The following is a 25,224-nucleotide window of genomic DNA, read 5'->3' as shown; positions in this document are numbered from 1 at the left end:
AAAGCTCTCACCCGGTCAATGAAGCACTGCAGGAACCACTTGGTTGTGTAAATCCCCGTTGTCATCTGCTCCTTGTCCTAGAATGAGACAACAAGCAAAGAGATGTTTACTTCACTGGACCAGCTGCTGGAAGCTTGTGTAAAACTCATGTTTTTTTAAAATTCTTTCTGGGCAAGGTCCTGGAAATGGTTTGTCAGGCTCTGAATGGGTCTATGAAGCATCATCTCATCTGAAATGTGTCTCCTGCCCCTACTCAAATGACAGTAAGACCAACCCAAACCCTTGCCTGAACCTGAGCCTTACTGTAGTTACATTTGTACCCCTGGTTTCAGCTGCTCCAGATACACTTAGCCCCACACAAGTGCCAACATGCCACAGAAAAGGCATTTGTGCTAGAGGGTTTTCTGGCCCAATTTCCAGACCACAGAGGTCTGCAAAACAGTTCAGGCAATAGAAACACAAATGAATCTAATTAATAACATTGTTTGTAAACCTCTTCCATTCAAGAATCTCAAAGTGCTATGAGCAAAGGATGAAGGAACTGGGTGTGTTTAGTTTGGAAACGAGATGAGGGGAACAGGATAGTGGTCTTCCGATACTTGAAAGGCTGCCATTAAAAAAAAAAAAAAAAGATGGAGAAAAGTTGTTCTCTCTTGCCGCAGAGGGCAGGACAAGAGGCAATGGGTTCAAACTACAGCATGGCAGATTTAGATTAAATCTCAGGAAAGACTTCTTAACTGTAAGAACAGTAGGGCAAGATGCCTCGGGAGGTTGTGGAAGCTCCTTCACTGGTGGTTTTCAAAAGGAGGCTGGATAGCCATCTGTCTTGGATGGTTTAGACAACAAATCCTGCCGCTTGGCAGGGGGCTAGACTAGAGGCCCCTTCTAACCCTGATTCAAACAATCAAACCTCACAATGCTCACCTGACATAGGCAAGAAGAGAAGCATCCTATAAGAATTCTAGACATGCTTACAGACAAAATTGTTTGCTACACCACATTCATATAACAAGCTCCAAACAAGCCCTTACTTGCTGAGCTAAAGGAGACACTTAACTAGTTGTACTGGTTCATTGCATGTGTGGTCTGCAGGCACTAGAAGACAAGTTCCCACATGTCTGAGCAGCTTGGACACTGTATATCCAATAGAGGGTAATGGCACACAGACAGGTGGGTTCATGGCTATGTGAATTTTTGGATCCTTATCTAAATGGGCCTTTTGGACATTTGCTATCACTAGTTTCAAGCCTGCTCTCCTTCTGCTTCCCCCTCACTCTGGTGCTAGGTGAAAAATTGCAGGGTATGCCTCACTGGAGGGATGATGTACAACACATGCACCTGCATGAAAACAATGGGAGCACTGCTGTGGTATCAGAAAAGAGAAACTGAGGGAGGAGCACCAGAAACAAGAGGGAACACCTCCAGAACCACCCCTCGTGTCAGCTTCACTCACCACCAGTCCAGCTGGGATTCTAGGGGTGCCAGCTACCTGCTCTTTTCCAGCAAACTCCTTTTTTTCCCCTGTATCCCTCCAGAGTCTCTTCAGCTTCCACCTCCACTCTGTTACCTTCACTTTCCAAATGGTCAGACTTTATTTAACTGGACAGATCAGCCAGAAACAAGGATATAAATCTTACTACTAAGTGTTCAAACATGAATTAGCTCAAGGAAGTTTAACAATGATAGCACCTGGTATGATCACATTAAGCAGGGGGGTGTATTGTCAAAGCACAGACATAGGCCTCTCTTCTGTACTTTCCCATACCCTGTTTTGCAGAGGTATAGCATGCTCTCCATTCAGGGAAATATGGTTACTAGCTCGTGGAGTCTCTCAAATGCAGGTACTTTTGTTCCTGTTGGCTGGAATTCAGTGTTTCTTCCCCCGCCACCATCTCTCTCAGAACAGTGGTAATTTAGTGAAAAACTAGCCTGGCTGTGTTACATTTCTACAGCAGGGGTGGGCTCATCTGCAGCACCAAGCAAAAGCTATTTCAGATGATGGCAATATAGACAGCTTTTCCTGGAGACACGCCACGAAGACCCTCTAGGAATGCAGAAAACCTTTAGGGGTCTGAATACCCAAAATATGAAACACATGCAGAAAAGGAGGAGCGAGTGTCACAAAATAGCTGGCTAGTTGCTAGTCCCATACTGCAGATGCTATTCCAGCTAACGAATGGGGTTGTACCATCCTCTGGAGACAAAAACCATTGGAGATGCTGAGCCAGCAAAATGAATGACAGCATCAATTCTAATGTTTCCTGTGTCCCTCTGCTGGAAGGGAGGAAATGTCCCCACACAGCAGGATTGGCATAGGAGAATGTTAAATGAAACAAATGTGCAGCAAGGAGCCAAACTGTAAGGGGAAAGCTCTGGGCTTTCCAGCATCTGCAACGCAAGAAGATGATAATACCGTCCAGGTTTTATGGCCAGCATAACATAGCAATGCCCGGTTAACGCATGAAATAACTCCGTTCACACATGCCCTAGATACATTTTCTTGTTCCTGCCTTTTCTAGGAAAGTCTCCAGATTTTACAATGTCTTGCACAAATGCTGGTGGCCAGCCACAAAACCTGAACTGTTCACTTCAGAAATATTTAGGAGACAAATGAGTTAGCTAAATACTTGCCTCTTCAGTGGCGGAAGCAGTTGTATGATTAGCTGTACATTAGGGTAGGAGTGTATTTAACAGAACAAGTTAACATTAAAGCATTTAACGTAAGCATGACATGAGTATGGGAAGCTGGGTGACAAAAAGATACCATGTGCTTCTTCAGCTTCGGAAATAGTTTGCTTAAAATCTGCTCATGATGGGCCTGAAATCTCTGCAGCTTTGGGAACCCAGGAATGAAAAACCCTTTAAAAGAAAAATACACAGAAGCAATTAGAGACAAACTTAAAAGTTAACGACAGATGTAGACTGGGGGGCTGATTTTCCAAGATGCTGAAAATCCACATTTCCCATTAACTTCAAGCAGAGCTGAGGATGCTCTGCAAAACAGACCTTACTGGCCTTTTGTCTTTCATGGCCTAGGTTCTACCCCTTTTATTTGGGCTGTGTCTAAAACTCTGCAACATACCCTACTCTGGCATCCAATGCTGGTTCTTCTGAAACTGCTCCTTCACAGCAGACCAGTCAAACCTTAAACACTCCATTACAATCTGGGCCTGATCCAGAGCCCACTGAAGCCAATGTAAAGGCTGCCATGGATTTTGGATCAGGTCCTTTATTTGCATGACAAGGTATGCTAGGCAGTACATCACCTCTCTGGGTCTAGAACAAACAGTGGTAAACAGGTTTTATACAATGGGAGCACAACACGAGCTTCCCCATCACTATAATTTAGTGGCAGACACATTTTAACCCAGATGTTGAAGGAAACTATAATAAAGTCAGAGGGTAGTTCTGTCTTCCGTGCATGCCCTCTGCTTCTTATATGCCAAGAGCCTCTCTCCTTTTCTTTTTTCTTTTTTTTTTTTTTTTAAGCAAAATATGTGATGGTTTTATGACAGGATAAATAAAAGCAAGAAGCATTTGAGCAACGTCTTTCAATGCTCCCTCACTATGATCTTCTGTAGCTATTAAATTATACAAACCACCCCCTTATTAAAAAATATCTCTGGATAAAGACTTTAAAAAACAACACTTCTTCAGTTTAAAAATCACAATAAAATGAAAGGAGCGTTAATGTGGTTGGTGTAAAATAGTACACCACATTTCCCAGTACACATCTGGACAAATGCATTAGGGAATGTATTCTATAGTGTGTTTAAAGCAGCACACTATGTATGGTTCCTAATGGTAAGTCTACACTGGACATTATTTTTAAACCTAGAGTTAACTGATTGTCATGAAATGTTTGACCCTGGAACACAGTAGCTTTTACAAATGTGTTAATTACCTTGAGTCAAGAAAGTCCAGTGTAGATAAACCCTAAGTTTTTCAATTATAAACTAGTCAGCATGCAAAGGCCAAATCTGGCTCCATACTTCTGTCATTGTACGCATAATAAAGCCTTTACACATGTTTCAGATAATCAGGGGACAAGAGCAGGAAGTGGGTGGAGTACACATCTAACTGCTGATTTCCTCTTGCTGACCAAAGAAGCAGCAGCAAAGACTCATCAACCATCATGTGAAGTCTACAGAAACGGCTGCAGTTCTGCTTTTCTGCCGAGGCTTACCATGCATGGCATGTCTCTGATTGGTCAGTAGTTGTGCCAGTGCCCAAAAGGCATCCTCTTCATTTAAATACATCAGCAGGATGGCAGCAATCTGACTCATCCCTTGGCAGTAGCTCACTTCCTGGAAGGGACAAGCAGCACATACCTGTTTACAGGACACTAAGCTGGGCACAGGTACACGTGCGACTTCCACCCTCTTCATTAGGCGAGTGCCCAGCTTTGTGTAAAAACATCTAGACGTCAGTACTTTCAACAGGTAAGGGTACCGGTCTCTCTAAAAAGCCACTGCCCCAGAGTGTTTTCCAGCCTTTTCTCACTTCCAGACCCCTAAACGTTTTCAAATGGAGATGAGAACCCCTTTGGAAGTTCAACCTGTGATCTGCCAACCCCTGCCACAGAAGTCAGACTGAAACCTAAGTGAACAGAATCCAACTATAAATGTTGCACATGCTTGGCACAGAATTTGACACAGTGTGAGAAAGGGCGCGAAACTGTGGGCTTCTATGGTAACGACAACACTTCTGGGTTTTGACCAGCAGGTGGGAGTATTCACATATGTTTGTTTGACCAGATAAACGGAATGCCTTTTCTGGGAACTGAAACTTTATTTTCACAAAGTCACCTTTCACAGACCCCTTTAAACACCACGTGCAGACCCCCAGGACCACAGGTTGAAAGGCGCTGCTCTAGGGATAGGATTGTCAAAAGCAACCTGAGTGATCCAGGAGAACAAATCCCTCTGACTTTCAGTGGGGCTTGTGCACCTCAGTCACTTAGGTGCTTCTGAAGATCCCACCTGTGCATTCCCTTCCCACTATTCAAGGGCTGTTCTTACTCTGTTTATTCTCAGATTCACAGCTCCCATAGGGTACTACACTATGCTTCTACTGTTCAACTAAGTCAGCTTCATGGACTTGAACATCAGCTGCTATTCAATCTCTGGCTCTGCCCATGCTGTGGTTAAACTCCTGATTGCAGCAACTATATCTAAGAATGACTGGGAAAGATTTTCAGAGGCCCAGGTCTCTAACACCCAGCCACTTTCAATAGGACTTCGGCACCTAACTGCTATTTGGGCCTTTGAAAAAATCTCTCCCTCAAGTCTATCATGGCATTGCTAGATAGCTCCTTGTGAACTTCTACACCAGATCTCCATTAGATCAAACGGTCAACCATTTGGGACACCACTTGATATCAGTGGATTCTGCACCAAGTTCTTAGTGTCAATTTAACATCTATGGAGACTGAAGTCCCCTATTCATCCGTAGCACGGGTCCCACAGCAAGCAGAGCAGCAGCAGAAGTTTCCCCACGCTTCCCCTAGCTTTGCCCTGGAAAGTCTACCTTGAGAGGGTAGATCAGGCTCCATGGTATCTTTGCTGAGAAAACTAGCCAGGTTGCCAATCACGTGTAGGAGAGATATGGACACTTGCCTTTGGGAACTGAACTGAGCGTGTGCTAAGTCCATTTCACATAGGCCTCTGTACATCATCAAATGCTCCAACTTCCAGTCACCAGCTGCCTGAATTGGCACCCGTGACCTACAGATGAAAAAGTTTAGTTGGGATGAATTTGATGCATTTTAGTGTCCAAGGACAATCCACGTTGTCACTACAGAAATTCCCATCACATAAGTAGACTTATACTTGGTTTACAAAACTCTGCTTTGCTATCCCAGGACTGGTCCCAAGACATCCAGAAAATAAAAAGCCTACTGTACTCTACCCTATCTTCATGAGCAGAGAGTGCTCTTTGCGCCAAATTGCCTGATGGCTCTGTGACATGGAGATATACCCACTAGTTCAAGGCCATGAATCTAATTTTGTTATGCTGTGTGAGCTACCGAAGCATGAACCTGAACTACAAAAATTCAGTCACAAGTAGGGTTACAGCTATTTCAGGAAATACTGTATAGGATGATAAACAGTGTATTGCTCAGATGCTATTTGGGGTTTCCTTAAACATGCTAGACCTAAAAATACAAAGGGAACTTCAGCAGTCCCCCTAAGTATGCTTAGGCTGGGGGAACAACATTGTTTTTTGTCTACAAGTCCACTGTGCCAATCTAGACCTTGTGGGTTAACTGTCCTCCACTGGCAGATGGAGACAGTTAATTCTTGTAGTTCATTTATTCCTACTGTCCTCTAAACCCTTCAGCTGAAAATGATTAACACACTGTAAGAAGTTACTGTCTTCAACCATGAAGATACCACTAAACACAGGGCTAGAAATCACAAGAAAAAACAGATAGATACTCTCTTTGGACAGTAGGCTAGACTCCTGGGATAATCGTTCGGGGAGGCGGGGGGAAGGATTATGATAAAGGGCAGTTTATCTTCCTGTGTTGAGCTCCATCCTAATCAAACCTTCAGGATATCACAGGCAGTTGGAATTATGCATGGGAAATAAAACAGCTGTTCGAAGAACCCACTACCTACTGTAGTTGTGGCTTCTGAAGATAACTAACTTGGGTTTCTTCCATGTTTACTTTCTGTAAAGACGCACCACTGGGGCGCTGTACACAGTCATCTGGCCTTCCAAGTAAACACTGGGGGCCTCCCAATGGAAGACGAACTGTGCAAGTCAAGAAAGAGGTCAACTCAGGAGTGCTCACTTTTAGCTGGATCTACTTACCGTGTTGTAAACAGAGTATGCTGAAAGGACATGGAACAACGCTTGCTGCCTAGGAAGAAAGAGAGGACATTAAGATTTGATAGTCTGAGGAGCTAATCTTGAACTTCAGCAAGTATTTCACAAAAAGCAAAAGGTGATTTTACCGTAGCTTCTGCAAGTTCCTCTGCTGAAACAATGCAAAACTCAGAGAATCACACCAGGTACGCATTACACCTCTTATGGCAACAGGGCTTGCCTCTCTTTCCCCAGTGGAGGAATACCATCAGAACAACGAAACAGTGCTAAACTATCCCATCAAACCAACAGATCTATTAAGATGACATGCACAAATATATAGTCTTCAGCTGGGCTATAAAACTCAGAAAAACACCACCATCTTGGTTTATTATGAGATATTTCCTCTCACACCTTCAATGTTTGCTAAAGAAGAGCTAGGATATAAACATACAGTGCAACGGGTAGAGGCTTAGCAATATGACTCCCCTCAACACTGGTGGGTGCCTTATAGCTAAAATCCCTTCACTCCCAACCTCACCCAATTGTGTGGAAAATGTCACCCCTTAATGATGTCAGGATTCCTGCATCACTGCCTCAGAAACCACACCACTATTGTTCTATGCAACCAGGCAGGAATGCGTGTGAGTGTCAATAAGTAGATTATGCAGTGTTGTAGCCGTGTCGGTCCCAGGATATTAGAGAGACAAGGTGGGTGAGGTAACTCACCCGGCTTAAGCTTAATAAGTAGCAGACAGATATGTAAAACTCCAGTGCCTCAGTTGCTGTGAAGCAACCTCAGTGACTGCACCTACTAAAGGTTTATATTTTTCTTCCATGAATGCAGCTATTTCCTTTCCCCTTTGGGAGGCAGGGGAGCCTCGTATCCTTGCTGGAGCCCTGAAGATGTATCCATTTCCCCCCCTACTTTAACACCCTGGTTTCTTTAGGTTCTGCATTGCAGCCTGGAGCCTCCTAGCTAAGGACTAGCAGATACAGAAGAAGAGGCACTGACTGGGCATGGAAACCAAGCAGCCCTCTCACCACTAGACATGGTCCATCCAAGTCAGAGGGGTGCTGACAGAGGGACAATGCTGCTGAATGTGTGGTACCTATTTGGAAGCCTGCACTTCAGTCCCTGGGTCTATCAAACTGATACCTTTGTGATGGTCAGTCAAGGGATCAGAAAGAGAATAAATAGATTCCCAATTATGGACAGTTTGGAACCATGTATCCAATACTCACTTGACTCCATAGCGATCCCGGAACATGATGTGGTTTCGAAAGGTGCGGTTGACATCTAAGTCTATCTGCTTGATTTCTGATGAGAAGCTCCTGGCTTGTTCTTTCATTTTCTGGATGGAAGTGAGGGACAGAGAAAGGAAACCCATTAGACAGCCACATATATCATCTCTAGAAATAGAACATTTCAAGAGAAGAGACCTCTTCATTCTAGAGAGGGAGCTCAGAACCACCAGCCAGCCTATAACTCTTCAGTATTTAACGATAACAAAGCAACAACAGAATGAGGGAAACACATGCAGACTTGGAGAGGGAGCACAAAATGCAGCCTGTCTATGGATTACAATTCTCGCTTCCTCCCCAGCATTTTTATGAGGCCGGGAGAAAGGAAGAACACCCTTAGGAACATTTCCATATGTCTTTCTCAGTGATACTGCACTCGTAACAAGCAGCATTTCAGGTTCATTCCTCTCAGACAAAGTGAAATCAAGAAGCTGAGATTTTAAACAAGGTCTGGTCCCTCCATTTCTGATTCCGTTACTATGGAAAAAGTGCGGAAGTGGGAACATGGACCAGTCTAGCAGACATGGATTAGACACATCTTCTGCCTGTTAGTTTGCCATTGAGAACAATGAGTCTGAAGCCACTTAACCCTCTCAGTGCCGTCATATACGCCAGGTACATGCAGACACTATTCTCATTTCTGTTCAGGAGCACACCAGAAACATATAGAAAATGTGCTAATCTGTGCAGAGGGACACAATCAGGTACATCCTGAAGTTCTGTTCATAGGAATTTCTATTAAATAAATCCCACCACCAAGACCTAACGTGCACTGGCAGCGCAGCAAGGCTCGTGCCCTACTTCCCTTTAAAGGTTTCTTTATTATTGAATTATCCCTGAGAAAAGATTAAGCTGCACACTCACCACTGAAATCTAGAATAAATCCCCCACCACTACCACCAATGCCAAATCTGAGCTCCCCGACATTAAAGATTTCTATCAAGGGACCACTTCAGCAGGTTTTTAGAATGGATTGTTTCTACTCCGATCTGACACGTACACCATGATCCAGTGGATCGATGGTTGCCTCTGAAGCTCTTCAGAACAGAGACCGTGTATCTTTGGTCTTGTAAAGCACCAAGGTGGCTCTTGGTGGGTAGAAAAATAATACATATTAATACATAGCTCATAGACCAATAGCAGAGACCCCTAGGTATTCTTGGCCTAGATGCTGTGCAGTGCAATTTTTTATGGTCTAAGCAGCTCCATGATTTGATTGCTAATTACAATTTCCCTCCTCTCCAGAGAAACAAAACCATCTTAAGCCTATTAACCCCTCCTGGGGCTTTTTTTGAGTAGAGATTACACTGAGCCTTGAAGAGGGGTTCTGGCTTGTCCACTAGGGATGGGACCAAGACTAGTAAACTGGTACAGTTAAGAATAAAAGTTAAATACATAGCAAGACTCCCTCTTTGCAAAGAGAATTGCTGGTTTATTCTCTAAGCCACATTCACTGAAAACAAAGATGGCACTGACTAAAAGGATTGATGCCTGCTAATGCTCGGCGCCCATCGTATTTGAAGGAAATCAAACCACTACTATATGCTCACCTCACCCTAATACAGGATCCTTGCTCAAAGCTCCCGAGGAAGGCAAAAACCCTTCCAGCTCTTAACAAACATGCCCCGTGGAAGAATTACTTACCAGTCCCAAAGATGGCACTCAGCTGAAGCGTGTGCATGCAAGTAAGAATCACCATGCTGTAGCTAAGCATCTGAACTCATTTATATCCCTTAGATACCACTGGCAACCACATAATTGTCCGTTTGTTCTTTAAGCCCCTAAGGCTATTTAGTGAATGAAATGTTCTGCCACCGAGTTTTGGAGCAGCCTGAGATGTAACTGCAAGTTAGAGTGCACACGACTGAACAATGATGCCACACTGGAGACCAGCACGAGGCTCCTCGTTAACCTACAGGCGGGAAGCCTTGCATATCAGTAATAGATACACAGATGGATGGTAGGGAGCCACTGCTTTAAAGGTGTTAGTGGATCCAATCTACAGTATCCGCAGGTTGCCATTTCCCCTAAAGCTGCCACATCAATTTGGAGTTTTGGATAGAAGAGCCCACCACACCCAGAGCCGGCTTCAGACTCATAACTGACTAGCAGCCCTGATCTGCCTAACAGCAACACAGGCACTGGCTGAACACTATGTGGGGTTTCCATCCTCCGCAGAAAATGCTCAGAGGCGATTGTGGCCTTTACATATTGTAGCCTGTAGCAGTAGCATTAACTCTGAACTTGTACCAGGGTTTGTGAAGGAGACACTGAAACTAGGGCCCAGGCAGAATTATTGCCTGTATAAACTAAGGGAGAATGAAGGGAAGGGAGCAGTAAAATGTGACGCTTAGGAGTGGTTTAGTTTTCTAGCATTAATACTACAGGTATCCTTTCTTGCACCCTATGGTGTCTTACATGTTACAAGGAAGCAGGCTACATGAAGCACCCTTACTACATACACTAGGGCACTTTGGTTCAAGTTCATTAACCAACCCAGGCTCCTGCTGGTAGCTCACTCACTAAAGGAACAAAGTAACTCCAATGTAATCAATGTTTCCTATTAATACAAAAAACATTTCAGTCTCCACTGATTGGGGAGTCCCTTAAGAGGCCACAAAGGGAACTAGAGCTGACTCCAGAGCAACTCTCAGCCGTGATTCTGACCTGCTAAAACAAACCCCCTTTCACACCGACTCATGAATAATTACGAACTGAATGCACTTGCCCAGAGACTGCACCTGTTCTAAGGAGCATCCTGTGCTCAGTGAACAGAGCTGCTCATGGTACAGTATTTAGTATGCGAAGCAATCCTAAAGCCAAGAAGAACAAAGTCACTAGAATGTAAAAGAACAAAGTCACAACATCTTGGGATCTGAATGGCAGATAGTAGCTCAGGGCCTCATGCAAGGTGTTTCAATCGTGAAGGTTCCTTAGCTCTACAGACTACAAGCAATGGGACTATGTTTTCATTTTCAAGTAATTTGTGGACTTCTGAATCTGGCTTGTTCTGCTCAGTTGCACTCTGTTGTTGAGCCCTGCAGATGTTTAAACAGACAGAAGAATAGATGCCACTAGCTAGAAGTACCGACTGTAAAACCAACTTCACTAGTCCCATTTCATAAAACTTTTGAAAACAACAACTGGCAAAAGTTGACAGGTCTGCACTTCTTTCCTCTGGCAAACTCCCACTTTTCCTCCCCTCCTTCAGCTTTAAAGCCATCCTGTTGGGGGACAGAAACTTCATGGCAAAAGATGCATAGGAGGCGGGTATAATAGGCATGGGGAGGCTCTGCCTCCCCCAGCACCGCCGCTTCCTCCAGACACCTGGTTGTGAGTTTGGTGGGAGACGTTTTTGCTTTATTATGCCCCACGCAGGTTCCAGGGCAACTGAGGAGGCAGTTTGTCCTATTCAGCTTCCTGGGTTCATCAGTAATCTCCCTGGACTCCAGGGAGATCACTGATGAACTCAGGAAGTTGAGTAGCAAATACTGTCTCCTCAGCCATCCCAAAACCTGCATGGGGCATATAAAAAGCTCAGGTTCTTCTTTGGGAAGAGACACTGTCATGCTGCAGCTTTTCCCAGGCATCTTGGGGTTGGCAGGGAGAGAAAGGGACAGCACAGCTGGTCTGGGGCTCTTCCGGGCAAGTTGGGAGGGGCTTGGCCGGGTCTCCTCCGGACAGGTGCTGGGGGAGGGGGGGGCTCGACACCCGAAGCTTTGGCCAGCCCGGGGCTTCTCCAGCTGCGGGGGACGGGACACTCGGGGCTCCTCCAGGTGGGCAGAGGGCTCATTGTTCCAGCCTCAGGGATGGGGGGGGGGGGGGGAGTTGGGGGGCCAGGCAGAAGAGGCGGAGCTGGGAGCTAGCCTCCCCAAAGGGAGGCTTCACCCACCACCCATGTATGAGAGATCAAGTTCCACCTATGAGTCATTCTCCTCCCATGCTCAAACTCCCTCACTAGTGGCTAACACAAGGACACTTGTAACAAACATCCACGTTGGTGCAGTAGCTTCAAAGGCAATACACCCAAATCCGAGGCCATTGCTACAGACTGCATTCAGCCCTGCGCCTCACGATCGCAGCAGACAGTCCTGGTGCCACTTTGGGAAGTGCTGTAGTGGCGACACAGGACCATGGAAAATTGGCAAGAGATATTGATGTCTCCAACAATAACCAACAAGTGCTAATCTGCACGGAGGAAGACAGGGAAGGCTTATCTAAAGGCGACTCAACGAGACCTTAGTAAAAATTAAGCAACACAAGAGTAACAAAAATCAGGGCTATTCCCTGGACCACTTGGGGGCCAAAGTGAACAAGGACAGTGAGGTATCAAAACTTACCAAGAAAGAGTATCTTGAAAGATAACAGCTTGGCTGAAAGGAGGCTAGAGAGACTTAGGAACCAGGTGAAGCCATAAAACCTGCCATTGTTGGGGATCCCAGACAAAAAACAACTGACTTGCTGAGCTCCATAGAGGAGTGTTGGTTTAATCCTGCAGGATGCTGAATGCCCGCTGAAAGGTGCAGGGAACCCGCAGCTCCCACTGACATGAGGGTACTCAACACCTCTCAACAAGAGCTCAGGACCTTGTACGTCCTGGCCCTGTAACCAGAAGCTCCTCCAGCTAGATATGCAAGGAGATACTCATTACATAGAGATCCCTATGGGTAAACGTGGGAAGAACGAGGACACTAGTAGCCTTATTATGATGGCCCTGCCTGATGTTAGGGACAGGGAGAGTCCTGAAAACAGCATGAGCAGCTCTGTGTAAAGGAATTTCAAGACAGCTCAGTATTGGCCTTGTTCCACACCCAGGACTCCACGTTGGCCTCAGCGGGAGCAGCGAAAGGCCAATGCTGAGCACTTATGAAAATCCCACACAAAATATTTTTTCCTCTTGATTTAAACTCCCTGGCAGAGGCAAGGAGGAGAGAGAGAGAGACTGACTGACTTTGGGCCCCCTTAGAGCAAGCATTATAGAGGAAAGAGTCAAGGCAGCTATTTTGATCCCAACACACAAATCCATGGTTTCTGAGAACTGGACTCCAAACCTCTTCTGGATGAAATTAGAAAGAGAACTAATTGCTGGCCTCAGGTGACGCCAAGGCTGAGGAAGATTAAGAAGAGCTGCTTTCAGGGATTTGTGTCATGCAAAGGCTCTTACGCTGTGTGGTTCCTGTTTATTGCAGACCCCTCAGGAGTTTATCATTAAACTACTTGTGACTTTCATTCAGATTGTTTTACTTACTGTGCGGCATGGCATGCTGGGGCTCTTCTGTACCCTCTCCCATGATGGTTGGAGAGAAAAAATGCGAGAGAAACCTCATTAACCCTGCTTTTTGGGATGATCTCGGTTCCATGTTCTTGTATGTCTTACGAGATTATATATACCAGCAAGATTTTGCTATTAATATCTATGTTTGACTAACTGTAATAGGCAGGAAATTATTAGAAATACTTGGGTCTACTGGATGAGACACTTGACTCTCTTACCCTCTGCCTCTGAAATGTAACCACGGGGCTATGCTGTGTTTGCTTTACTGTATTGTTCTTATTGCCAGAAAGAATACAAAGTTCTAAAGACCCCTGTGTTGTGAATACCTTTTCTCTGGCATGCAGCTCCCTCCTGTGCCTGTTAGCAGCACTCAGCTGGCCAGAGGAAGCTCCAGACAGCTATGGGAGGTGCTTTTCTCCCCTCTTCCCCCCCCCCACTCCTCCACAGGCCCTGCATGCTGCTTCTATAATACTCCTGTCCTCTGTTGGGTTTGGGGAGCAAAAGACCAAGTGATCTTTGCCACATGCTCTGCAGAAATGCTACTAGCCTGATATCTGAAACCCAGACACATTTAGGATGACGACAAACAACCGATCAGGAAAGAGTGGAAACCACTAATGGGTGAGGGTAGTGGGACAATCACGGAAGTGCCATGAGGGCGGCTGCGGGGGGTGATTAGGAAGCAAGAACAATTATTGACCTAGTGCTCCCATGAACTGCATGCAGAAAAGGATGCTGGAAAGTAGCCACTATGTTTCTTGTTAAAATGTTTTTATTACAATCAAACTCAATAAGCCCTCTTGTTCAATTTCTTGTTTAACATACACAGATATTGTTTAGTTCATGCCAAAAAATCCTCAAAAGATCTAGCTTTGTAAAGAGATTTAACGGGAGGCAACGGAATCAAGACTTTTCTCCTATTTATAAAGGAAATCCTGTAAACTGAATAATTTTTAATAGACTATTTCAATAGGATATTTCTATATAAAAGGGCCGAGGGTCTGAAAATAGGAGACACTGGTCATTTCAACCTGAGCTGCAATGATGCTGCCAGCAAAACCAAATTTCAGTGAAATGAGGGAGTGGGGGAAGGGGGGGATGTTTCATAACCCAGAACTCTTAAATACACAAATCCTTAAATGAATTCTCAGCTATGTGATTTTCCCTGGACTTTAATTGGGTCATGCTGCTAAAATCCTTTTCCATATTGGTTTGAAAATTCATCCATCAAACTCAGCTGTGCAATGAAAATATAAGAGCAAAAACTAGTGAAGAGAGATTTTTGCTGTCTCAGTTTTTGGCGGATTTGGGACACTTTAAAAAGGAGCCAGAAAATGCTGAGCACCTACTATTTAAGCTATCTCAAGTTCGACGTCCCACTCCCCCAGACAAACCCAACACACCCAAAAACTTGTGGTCACTTTTGAAAACATTGGCCACTATCTTCAGTGACCAGTTTCAATCAGATACAGCAACATCTAAAACATCTGTTGGCAGAGTCCCAGTAGTACATTTTGAAGCAACCAATATGCCAGAAAGAGCTTCTGGATTTAGGGTCCTGTTGACACAGTGGGGTGGAGGGTACAAATGGACAAAAAGAGTCAATCCTCTTTTTATTTTCAGTCTGTATTCTTACTTGTAGCACCTCTGAATGTAGAGGAAGAAAGGCTTATGGGACTGTCTCCCAGATCAGTGGTGATAAAGAGACAGAACACAGTGAAAGGAGCAGTGATTCACTCCTTCACCTATTTCACTAGTGGGAACCAAAAGTTAACATCTGCTGAATGGTATTCACTACACCACTGCCTACTGGGGAAGGGACACAGACGGTATTCTGTCTCCCTCTCCAAAACCCCTCCATCAAGAGATCACACATCCATCCATCATCTCCCACCTTCTGATGGCTCAGGCTGCAAGAGTGCGGGTCTAACTTATCATGATGTACCGGAATCCCAGCAGACTGGCCACAGGTTTATCCACACACACATCCCCTTGTGACCACTGCTATGAAGGCACCATACCTCATACTTTCCTTCATTCTCAGTCTTCACCTTCTCGATGTCCAGCAGGAGTGACCAGACCTGGCCTCGCACCTGCAGGGGGATCCCTTTGTAAACCCTGCGGAACATCTGCAGATTAAATGGAAAACAGGATAACGTTAATGCGACAAGCCTCCAAGACAGATGTATTTCAAGCACAGAAGCCTCCTAAGTGGAGCATCTCGAGGAGACCATCGACATGGCAGTGAATGATTTGGTAATTAAATGACCCCCTCTTACAGTCTCAGCCATTGTTAATTCCCTCTATGAGGTCAATTCAATCCAAGACAGAGCAGGAGCACTCACATGCTGTAAGAGTGAGGGGATCTTCACTGAGACTCTCCTCTGCAGACAGAGATACTGTCCTTCCAGAGGCAGCATGGTACATCTGGAAGGGACCAGACCCCAACATCCACACATGCATCTTCCCCATTCTGCATGGAAGAGAGCTTGGGGACTTTGGCAGCAGTACCCCACCCCTCCCCGTCAACGCCGCAGGGAGCAGTCTGCACAGGGCAGACTGGGCCCAATGAATACTGGGCTCCCGCTGGGGAGCTTCATGGAGTGTATCTGCATTGAAGCTATGCTGTCAGGGAGGAGATGGTGCTGCAGGGGAAGGAAGAAGGTTTAGAGGCTCAGCACAAATGGCCCAGAGTATGTGTGATACTCCCCAGGGATTCCCAGCATTGTGAAGCACCTCACAACACCTGCCCCTAGTGTGAAGCAGTCTGCTCTGTGCCTGCCAGGGCTGAAACCCAGCAGCCAGTGGCCACATAATCCCTGCCTCCCAGGTCTGCACAGATGTTGCCATCTATTGTGCAAGCTAGCAATAGGCACACGCCAAGCCCCGAGCCCTTGGAGCACTCCCTGCAGTATCCAGCTCCTGTCGCTGGACTCTCAGGGTAGATCTACACTGAAATAAAAGAGCGGCTCGCCTGGGTCAGCTGACTCAGTCTTCGGGGCTAAAAACTGCTGTGGAGACGTTTGGGCTCAGGCAACCTCCTCCCCCCACAGGATCCCAGAGCTCAGGCTCCAGCCCGAGCCCGAGCGTCTACACAGACATTTTACTGCCTTGCAGCCCACGCACCACGAGCCCAAGTCAGCTGACCCGGGCCAACCCCGGGTGTTTAATTTTTGTGTAAACATACCCTCATAGTAATCACCAAATTCACTGTACCCAAGGGAACAGCATACACACAGCTTGACTGGCACAACTCAGGATCCGGTCCTTTATAACATCACAACACAGAGATACACTTATAACTGTTTCACTATAAATGTATGATTGAAGATTAAGATTCAAGAGATACGGAGTAAGGATAATGGAAACAGAAATGGTTACATATCAAATTAAAAATGTAGCACACTTCCTAGAGTCTGAACTTAACTTTAACAAGCTAAAATCCTTGTCTTAAGCAGTTTCCAAACTAAAGCAATCTTCCAGCATCAGCAACCTACGTGGCTGGGATCCACCATTCACGGATGCAAAAAGGGCTGTCCTTTTTGCCCCTGGATGACAGTGCACCTCTAGACGAAAGCTGTTTCCCGTAGCTTTTTTTTCTCTTCCTGTTGACTCCCCATCCCCCGCGTTGACTCATAGAATCATAGAATATCAGGGTTGGAAGGGATCTCAGGAGGTCATCTAGTCCAACCCCCTGCTCAAAGCAGACCAATTCCCAATTAAATCATCCCAGCCAGGGCTTTGTCAAGCCTGACCTTAAAAACTTCTAAGGAAGGAGATTCTACCACCTCCCTAGGTAACGCATTCCAGTGTTTCACCACCCTCCTAGTAAACAAGTTTTTCCTAATATCCAACCTAAACTTCCCCCACTGCAACTTGAGACCATTACTCCTTGTCCTGTCCTCTTCTACCACTGAGAATAGTCTAGAACCATCCTCTCTGGAACCACCTCTTAGGTAGTTGAAAGCAGCTATCAAATCCCCCCTCATTCTTCTCTTCTGCAGACTAAACAATCCCAGTTCCATCAGCCTCTCCTCATAAGTCATGTGTTCCAGACCCCTAATCATTTTTGTTGCCCTTCGCTGGACTCTCTCCAATTTATCCACATCCTTCTTGTAGTGTGGGGCCCAAAACTGGAGACAGTACTCCAGATGAGGCCTCACCAATGTCAAACAGAGGGGAACGATCACGTCCCTCGATCTGCTCGCTATGCCCCTACTTATACATCCCAAAATGCCATTGGCCTTCTTGGCAACAAGGGCACACTGCTGACTCATATCCAGCTTCTCGTCCACTGTCACCCCTAGGTCCTTTTCCGCAGAACTGCTGCCTAGCCATTCGGTCCCTAGTCTGTAGCTGTGCATTGGGTTCTTCCGTCCTAAGTGCAGGACCCTGCACTTATCCTTATTGAACCTCATCAGATTTCTTTTGGCCCAATCCTCCAATTTGTCTAGGTCCCTCTGTATCCTATCCCTGCCCTCCAGCGTATCTACCACTCCTCCCAGTTTAGTATCATCTGCAAATTTGCTGAGAGTGCAATCCACACCATCCTCCAGATCATTTATGAAGATTTTGAACAAAACCGGCCTCATGTCAACAGCACTTCCATTCTTTTGGCTTACAATGCTTAATCTACATATGAATCTAGGCAGACAGGTGAGTATACAGGCCTTTGTCTGACCCAAAACCTGTTTGTCAGTTCTGTCTTGGACAGAGTTTTTAAAACATGTATTTAGCACATACAACTTCTGAAATATAACCCGTACACACAACACACGATGATGAGGATCAGCATGCTTCTGGCTTTCATTTAAGATCTCACACAACATGCTTTATAGAGAAGTACGATGATAGCAATGTGTTGGGTGTAGCGAGTTTGTCAGGACTGTTAGGCATTGCTGACAGAGTAGTGAACCCTTTGCCAGCTGGCATCAATGAGCCTGTGTCCCATCGTCATCCAGGTTTGGGTGAAAGATTTTTCCATGGGAGAAAGGGGGACACCACCACACTCCCTAATTGGACAATCCTGGGTTGTCAGGGAATCTCCACGGACACAAATGATCTGTTCCTGTGGCTTAGGGTGACCGTACACCCCGTTTTGGCTGGGACAGTCTGTTTTTTAAGCCCTGTCCCGGCCATCCCGACTTTTTGGCAAAAGTGGACATCTGTCCCAAATGGGACCCAGCCCCGTGCAGGGGAGGGAGAGGACTCAGGCAAGCAGCTCGGGACAGCCCCGTGCACGGGATAAGGGGGGCCAATAGGCCATAAAATGTCCCTTTTCACCCTAACATTTCCCAGAGTGGAAGAAAATTAGCCTGCTCGAAAATAACAGCCCATGATTAAACCTGGAGCTGGATAGAGTAATGACATCTTGCTTAAAATCAGGGCTTCCTACTACATCTCAAATGGGATGGAGATCTGACTGCACGTGTGCAGCTCCTACTGTTGTTTTAATTCTTGTTCAGTATTCACATACCAAAGATGTGATCTTGCAAATGCTTGTTGCCAGGTGTGGTGCTTGCGTACTGCGAGTGGGCCCATTGAAGCCAAAGGGACTATTTGCAGTAGTAAGCTTTCTGCCCAGTTGTAAGCATTTGTAGCCCGCACCTCGGGCTAGCCTACACGTTTTCCCTTTGGGAAATATGGTCACCTTACTGTGGCTTTAAAACATGGGAGAATGATCTGGGCTAATATTCTGATTACTACTACTGGGAAGGAAGTAAAATACTTCATATGATACTCCTAACATTAGAAAAACAAAAGTGCACGCTTGGTTGTTTTTTTGCAATGTGTTTGTGTCTAGTCTCTTCCATTTTTCCCCTCGTCAGGTCAGTTTCTTTCTTGATGAAAAGCTCTTTAATCATCAATGGCAAAAAAAAAAAAAAAAAAATTTTAAAAAGTTTCATCCCTTCTATCAAACATGAATGTTTTAAAAAAATTTCAAGATGTTTTTGTGACACTAGCAGGCCAGATGCCAGCTCTTGCCTAGGCTACTGGCATTAGCTAAGAACTGACAAACTCGTAGCTGGACACCAGTCCAGTTCACCTGTATGTTAGTTTTGCTCAAAATAGCTATTAGTCTGATAAGAACGTCAGTGTTTAGACTCTATGAAATGCTTGTAAGTTGCTGCATGCATTAATCTCACTTGTAACGTCTACATTCCATGCTGTAAGGAAATATGTAAGTTTTTCTTTACAACTTTGAAAATGTTTGCTCTGAACTTGTGAACCCATACATGGGAATCCTCCCCACTGCCCATCCAGGAGGGCTATCAAGAAACATCATCATAGAAAGGATTAGTTAATGACTCTATCGCAACCATGGAGCAGTACATGCAGAAGGCTTCATCCCATCACTTTGAATGCTTGACGATGGAAATTAAAATAGCATATGTGAAAATTTTTCATCTCTTTGCTGTTTGAACTCTCACAGAGCCAGAGAAATCAAACTGGAGCCAGAAATCCCCAAGGGTTACCTGGTTTCTGCCCTGACACACTCTTTCAATTGACAGATCACTACAACTCTGTCACTCCTAGGATTTAGATGGTAACTCATTTGTGCGTATATGTTTGCTTGCTTTAATCTGTAAATAACACTCCTATTCCTTTTTCTAGTTAATAAATCTTAAAATAGTTGATTACAGGATTGGCTACTGGCATTGTCTTTGGTGTAAGATCCAGACTACCAATTGATCTGGGTAAATGACTGGTCTCTTTGGACTGAAAGCAACCTGAATATTGTGTGATTTTTGATGCAAGTGACCATTTATCATTTAGTCCAGTCTGCCTGCATGGCAAGATAGACTGGAGAGTCTAATGGGACTGTGTCTCCACGGTGCAACTGTTGTAGAAATGCAGGCATTCGCATTTGTTACTGCTTTGGTGAAATCTAATTATAGAACATACCACCACTTTGGGGTGCCTGCCCTGTTTCTGACAATCTGCCCTGGAGTAGGCATTGACTGTCATGAGCCACTCCAGACAGTACAACAGTTTTCTTCTTGTGAGTTCAACCCATCTTCCCCACAACCTTGAATGGTCTTTCAGCTGCAACATTAAAAAAACCAACAAATAATCCCACCACCTGTGACTAACGAGGCAATGATTTTGGCATAGAAATTTTTAATAAATTTCACAGTAGAGATGCGGGGACAAATGACAAGGCATGGAAAAGAGGGTCGGGTTTGGAGAGTGAGCCCACCCCACACTTACTCCAGTGTCAGCTCCTCTTCCACAGGGCTGGTCCTAGCTCCCTGCTCCAAGTATCGTGACCTGGCCATGTGGTCACGACGCACTCAGGTCTGGCATGCCCAACCCTCCATCAGGTCACAACACCCAGAACAGGGAGCTGAGCCCAGCCCTGCAGGACAGGAGCCGTCACTGCAGGGTGAGCTCGTCATGGACTACATTCAAATTCATGATTATCATGAACACTGTGACATCTGTCCCAAAATCGTAGCCTTAGTTATTAAGGACCCCGTGGCGCTTTAAATTGGCCTGGGTGCTGCTCAAACGCTAACCCTGCCGTTTACATTCTGCCTACTTAAATTTCACTGGCTGTTTCCATGGGGTGTTTTCTTCACTGTTATGTAGCGTTAGTGCATGATGGCTGCTACATTGCAGTGGTGGCCTGAGCATTTAGACTCTAAGTGGCTTCAGAAAAAAGCCTGCTTTACTGTATACGCCACTGAGTTACTGACGTGCTCCTGAACACAGCTCCATTCAGTTTCCTACACTGGGTACAAAGGTTTCTATTTTCAGCTTCCTATCCCAACTTATCTTACAATCAGTTTTACAGAATTATTTCCCTGCTTTGTATATTGAACGGAATCAAGTTCATGCATTTGTACATAGGCAAATAAAGCGAATATGAACGTGGTACCTATTTTATATTATCTTGCAGTTTACACGTATCAAAACACTCAAGTGACTCTGTAGGTTGATTTGTAAGGTAACGGTATAACTGTCGGTGTCCTGGGCTAGGAGGCAATGAATTCACTTTTCCATGCTGCCTTATTTCTCTACACGACTGTCGTACACAGGAGCCTTAGGCATGGACCAGGACCCCATCGTACTAGGTGCTGTACAAACAGAACAAAAAACAGTTTCTGCCACCCAAAAAGATTAGCCTATATATAAGACAAAAGACAAAGGGTGGATTCAGACAGACAGGAGTACAAGGACAATCACACCAGCATGTGGGCTAATAATAAATGTTGAGATTACACTGCCATTCTGCTGCACTCTGATATTTCCCCATTTAGTTGGGACATGATTAGAACACTGTTCCTTTCAATTAATTTCATGTGGAAGTTAGATGAGCCCATGATTCTTAACATTCATACCATGACAGAATACGATCAAGGGTGCAAATAACATCACGATGCAACATTCTTGTCTATAGTAAGCACTTCCAAAAGGCTGTCCCACTTTTGACCCTGATCCTACAAATGCTTACAACTGGGCAGAAAGCTTACTACTGCAAATAGTCCCTTTGGCTTCAATGGGCCCACTCGCAGTACGCAAGCACCACACCTGGCAACAAGCATTTGCAAGATCACATCTTTGGTATGTGAATACTGAACAAGAATTAAAACAACAGTAGGAGCTGCACACGTGCAGTCAGATCTCCATCCCATTTGAGATGTAGTAGGAGGCCCTGATTTTAAGCAAGATGTCATTACTCTATCCAGCTCCAGGTTTAATCATGGGCTGTTATTTTCGAGCAGGCTAATTTTCTTCCACTCTGGGAAATGTTAGGGTGAAAAGGGACATTTTATGGCCTGTTGGATGGCTAGAGTAGCATGCTGATCTCTTTTGGAGAGTGTTCCAGAGTCTCAGTCCAACTGAAGGCTCTGTTACCTGGTCTCTGGAGCAGCTGGCTGCAGAACATTGAGACCCAAACCTATTTCATGTTTGGATCTAGTTCAGGGGTGGGCAAACTTTTTGGCCCGAGGGCCACATCGGGGTTACGAACTGGTATGGAGGGCCAGGTATGGAAGGCTGTGCCCTCAAAACAGCCTGGCCCCCGCCCCCATCTGCACCCTCCCACTTCCCGCCCCCTGACTGTCCCCCTTGGAGCCCCCAACCCATCCAATCCTCCCACCCCCGCTCCTTGTCCCCTGACTGCCCTCTTCCAGGACCCCCACAACTGCCTGCCCGGGGGGGGGAGGGAAACCAGTGTGTGAGACAGGAAGAGGAAGAGAAATCTTAAGCCACAGAGATGTTGATGAAGAACCAATGAAAGCCTTGCTCCAGGCAGGAGTCTGGATGACTTTAGCACAAAGGAGGAGATGAAAGCCAGGAACCCCATATTGAATCAGTTAAAATTCCCTCCTGATCAATTTATTTCCAAAGGATTAGAGACTTCGAGGCTAGCAGTGACATTTTCCTGAGGTATAATAAGCAGCTCAACTCTGCAGGGAGGAAACATTTGGCTTTGAATCTGAACATTCAGCAAATGTTATTGCTGAACTTTAATGAATTCACCAGGATTCAGTAAACAGCTTTCAACACCCCATTGGGAGTGTAGCAGGTAGAAAGGGCGTAACAAACCAAGCTAAGGGCATGGCCACTTTGGAAACTTAAAAACACTGTCGCAGGAGCACTCCCACAGCAGCACTTTGACGTGCGAGTGTGGTTGTGCGGGAGCACTGGGAGACAGCTCCCCCAGAGCTCCTGGTAATCCACCTCCACCAGGGGATTAGCTCCCAGCGCTCAGAGCCTGTCTACACAAGCACTTTAAAGCGCTCAGACTTGCTGCACTCAGGGGGGTGATTTTGCACAACCCTGAGCCAGCAAGTCAGAGCACTATAAAATGTAAGTGTAGAAAAGCCCTAAGATTGTATTTAACAAACTGCCTCTGGGTCATTTACCTGATGGCTTCTTTCCTCCCACCACCCACAAAAATGAAAGTGGTAAAACCTCGAAGCCCTGGGAAAAAAGAGCAATTTCCCTCCACAATGAAACCCAAAATGAAAATGAAGACATTGTAAGAGACAATGACAATCTACACCAGGGGATGAGATGACTGAGCATAATGGGTGCAGTTAGTTCTTCTTAACCTCTTCTAGCTGCTTCCTGTTTCAGGGGGGAAAGGATTTTTTTGTTTAAACATCGCTATCTTGCTGTATATCTTTGCAAAAGGTTAGAAGTCCAGGCCTTTGGGAAACAATAGGGAAGCAGAGGAGCAGCTGCCTCCCATACCTAATGTTAAAAGTAGAGTGACCAGATGTCCCAATTTTATAGCAACAGTCCTGATATTCAGGGATTTTTTTTTTTCATATAGGCACCTATTACCGCTGCCCACCCCCATCCCGATTTTTCACACTTGCTACCTGGTCACCTAGTTGAAGGAGACCTAAAGAGGAAAGAATAAAAGGGCTTATACCTTCTTTTTAGTATCTCTAGGACACTAACACCTAACGGTCCCTACTAAAATTGGGCCCCACTGCCATAGGTACTATACAGACAGACAATCCCTCCCCTGAAGAGCTTACAAGATACAAGACAAAGGATAGGAGAAAGAAATGTCAGCTGGTAATTAAAGTATGGCGACATTAAGGGTTTGTCTACATGGAGCAGCAATGCATCCTAGAGGGAGTGACACTTCTAAAACACAGTAATATGTTATGCTTTAATTGGTCAAAGTAGACCCTGGTGGTGTGCACAGAAGGTTCCCTAGTGCACAATACTACATTCATGCACACTTGGGAACCTTTAGTCCACACCAGCAGCATCTACACATACTAATTAATGCATGATATGTTAGTGCACTTTAGAAATCACACACCCATAGGGTGCATTACCCCATCATATAGACAAGCCCTAAGTGACATGCTCAAGGTCAAACAGGAAGACTAGCAAAGCCAGGAACTGAACCCAAGTTTCCTGAAGTCCAGTTCAGCATTTTAACTACAAGATCATCCTTCCTTTCTAGGCTTCATGATGGATAAAGCTCTGCAACTGCTTATTACAAGTTTTTTTTTCCCCCACTCACAGAAATATCAGATCAAGCCTAAGTTCCCCACCCTTCTGCTTATGGTCTCCCTTGAAAAGCACCCAGCATTATGATGGAAGAGTGCTATCAGCCTTTATAAAAGGGTGGGGTGCTGAATCTCTAACCAAAAGGCTTTTCTTCCAGCTGTTAAGCGTTTTTGTTAATCAGGTGTCAACAAAAACAAACTAAAAATCTCTTACCCACTTGACCCACTTTCATTTTGTCACTATCCATCATAAACTTATTAAATTGGCAGGCAAAGACAGGGTGAATAAGATGTGGATTTCTAACAGCTTCAAATATATATATAAATATATATATCAATATAAATATAAATTTTTTTTCTTTTTAAAATGCCTTCATTTATCATAAGGTAGCAACCACCTTTAATGCATGAGCCAGTGCCAGGACAGCTCCTCTTCCCGTAAAATTAATGACCCATCTATAAAGGAAACATGCTCCCTCTCTCCCTCTCCTTTGTGATTATTTACTAACCTCGGCTCTGACAGCAGGAGCTGAGCTCTGAAGATCTTTGGGATCAGGGACAAAAAAAAAGCTTCCCGTTACGAACCCCAGGAAAGAAAACTTGTTCAATTCCTTTTCACACCATAAAGCTGGTTGTTTGATGATCTGTCAGTCATTTAAAACCTGAACTTTCATGTGCAGTATATTTTGATGGATACCAGTTGTTTCTGAGTTGGTCTGACAGCAAGCAGCCTAAGGGCTTGACTACACTTTTAGCACTGCAGCAGCGCAAGCTGCATAGGTGTAGATGTGCCGCTGTAGGTCTTAGCGAAGATGCTACCTGCCCTGATGGGAGACCTTCTCCTGT

At 45.1% G+C, this 25,224-nt stretch overlaps 1 protein-coding gene across 1 annotated transcript in view; it reads right to left on the bottom strand.

Moving 5' to 3' along the window:
* Nucleotides 1–25,224, bottom strand: part of LOC125637691 (uncharacterized) — a 176,543-nt gene that overhangs the window by 15,227 nt on the left and 136,092 nt on the right. The window contains exons 7-12 of the mRNA XM_048852538.2: nucleotides 15,415–15,522; nucleotides 8,059–8,168; nucleotides 6,820–6,868; nucleotides 4,187–4,307; nucleotides 2,765–2,859; nucleotides 12–77 (exon numbers count right to left, since the gene is read on the bottom strand). Of these exons, the coding sequence (XP_048708495.2) occupies nucleotides 12–77; nucleotides 2,765–2,859; nucleotides 4,187–4,307; nucleotides 6,820–6,868; nucleotides 8,059–8,168; nucleotides 15,415–15,522 (549 nt within the window). The remainder of the gene's footprint in view (nucleotides 1–11; nucleotides 78–2,764; nucleotides 2,860–4,186; nucleotides 4,308–6,819; nucleotides 6,869–8,058; nucleotides 8,169–15,414; nucleotides 15,523–25,224) is intronic.

Source organism: Caretta caretta, chromosome 6 (assembly GCF_965140235.1).
Source record: "Caretta caretta isolate rCarCar2 chromosome 6, rCarCar1.hap1, whole genome shotgun sequence".
NCBI classification, from domain to species: Eukaryota; Metazoa; Chordata; order Testudines; family Cheloniidae; genus Caretta; species Caretta caretta.
Note: the sequence above shows the minus strand (reverse complement) of the source record. Positions and strands in the feature narration are given on the sequence as shown.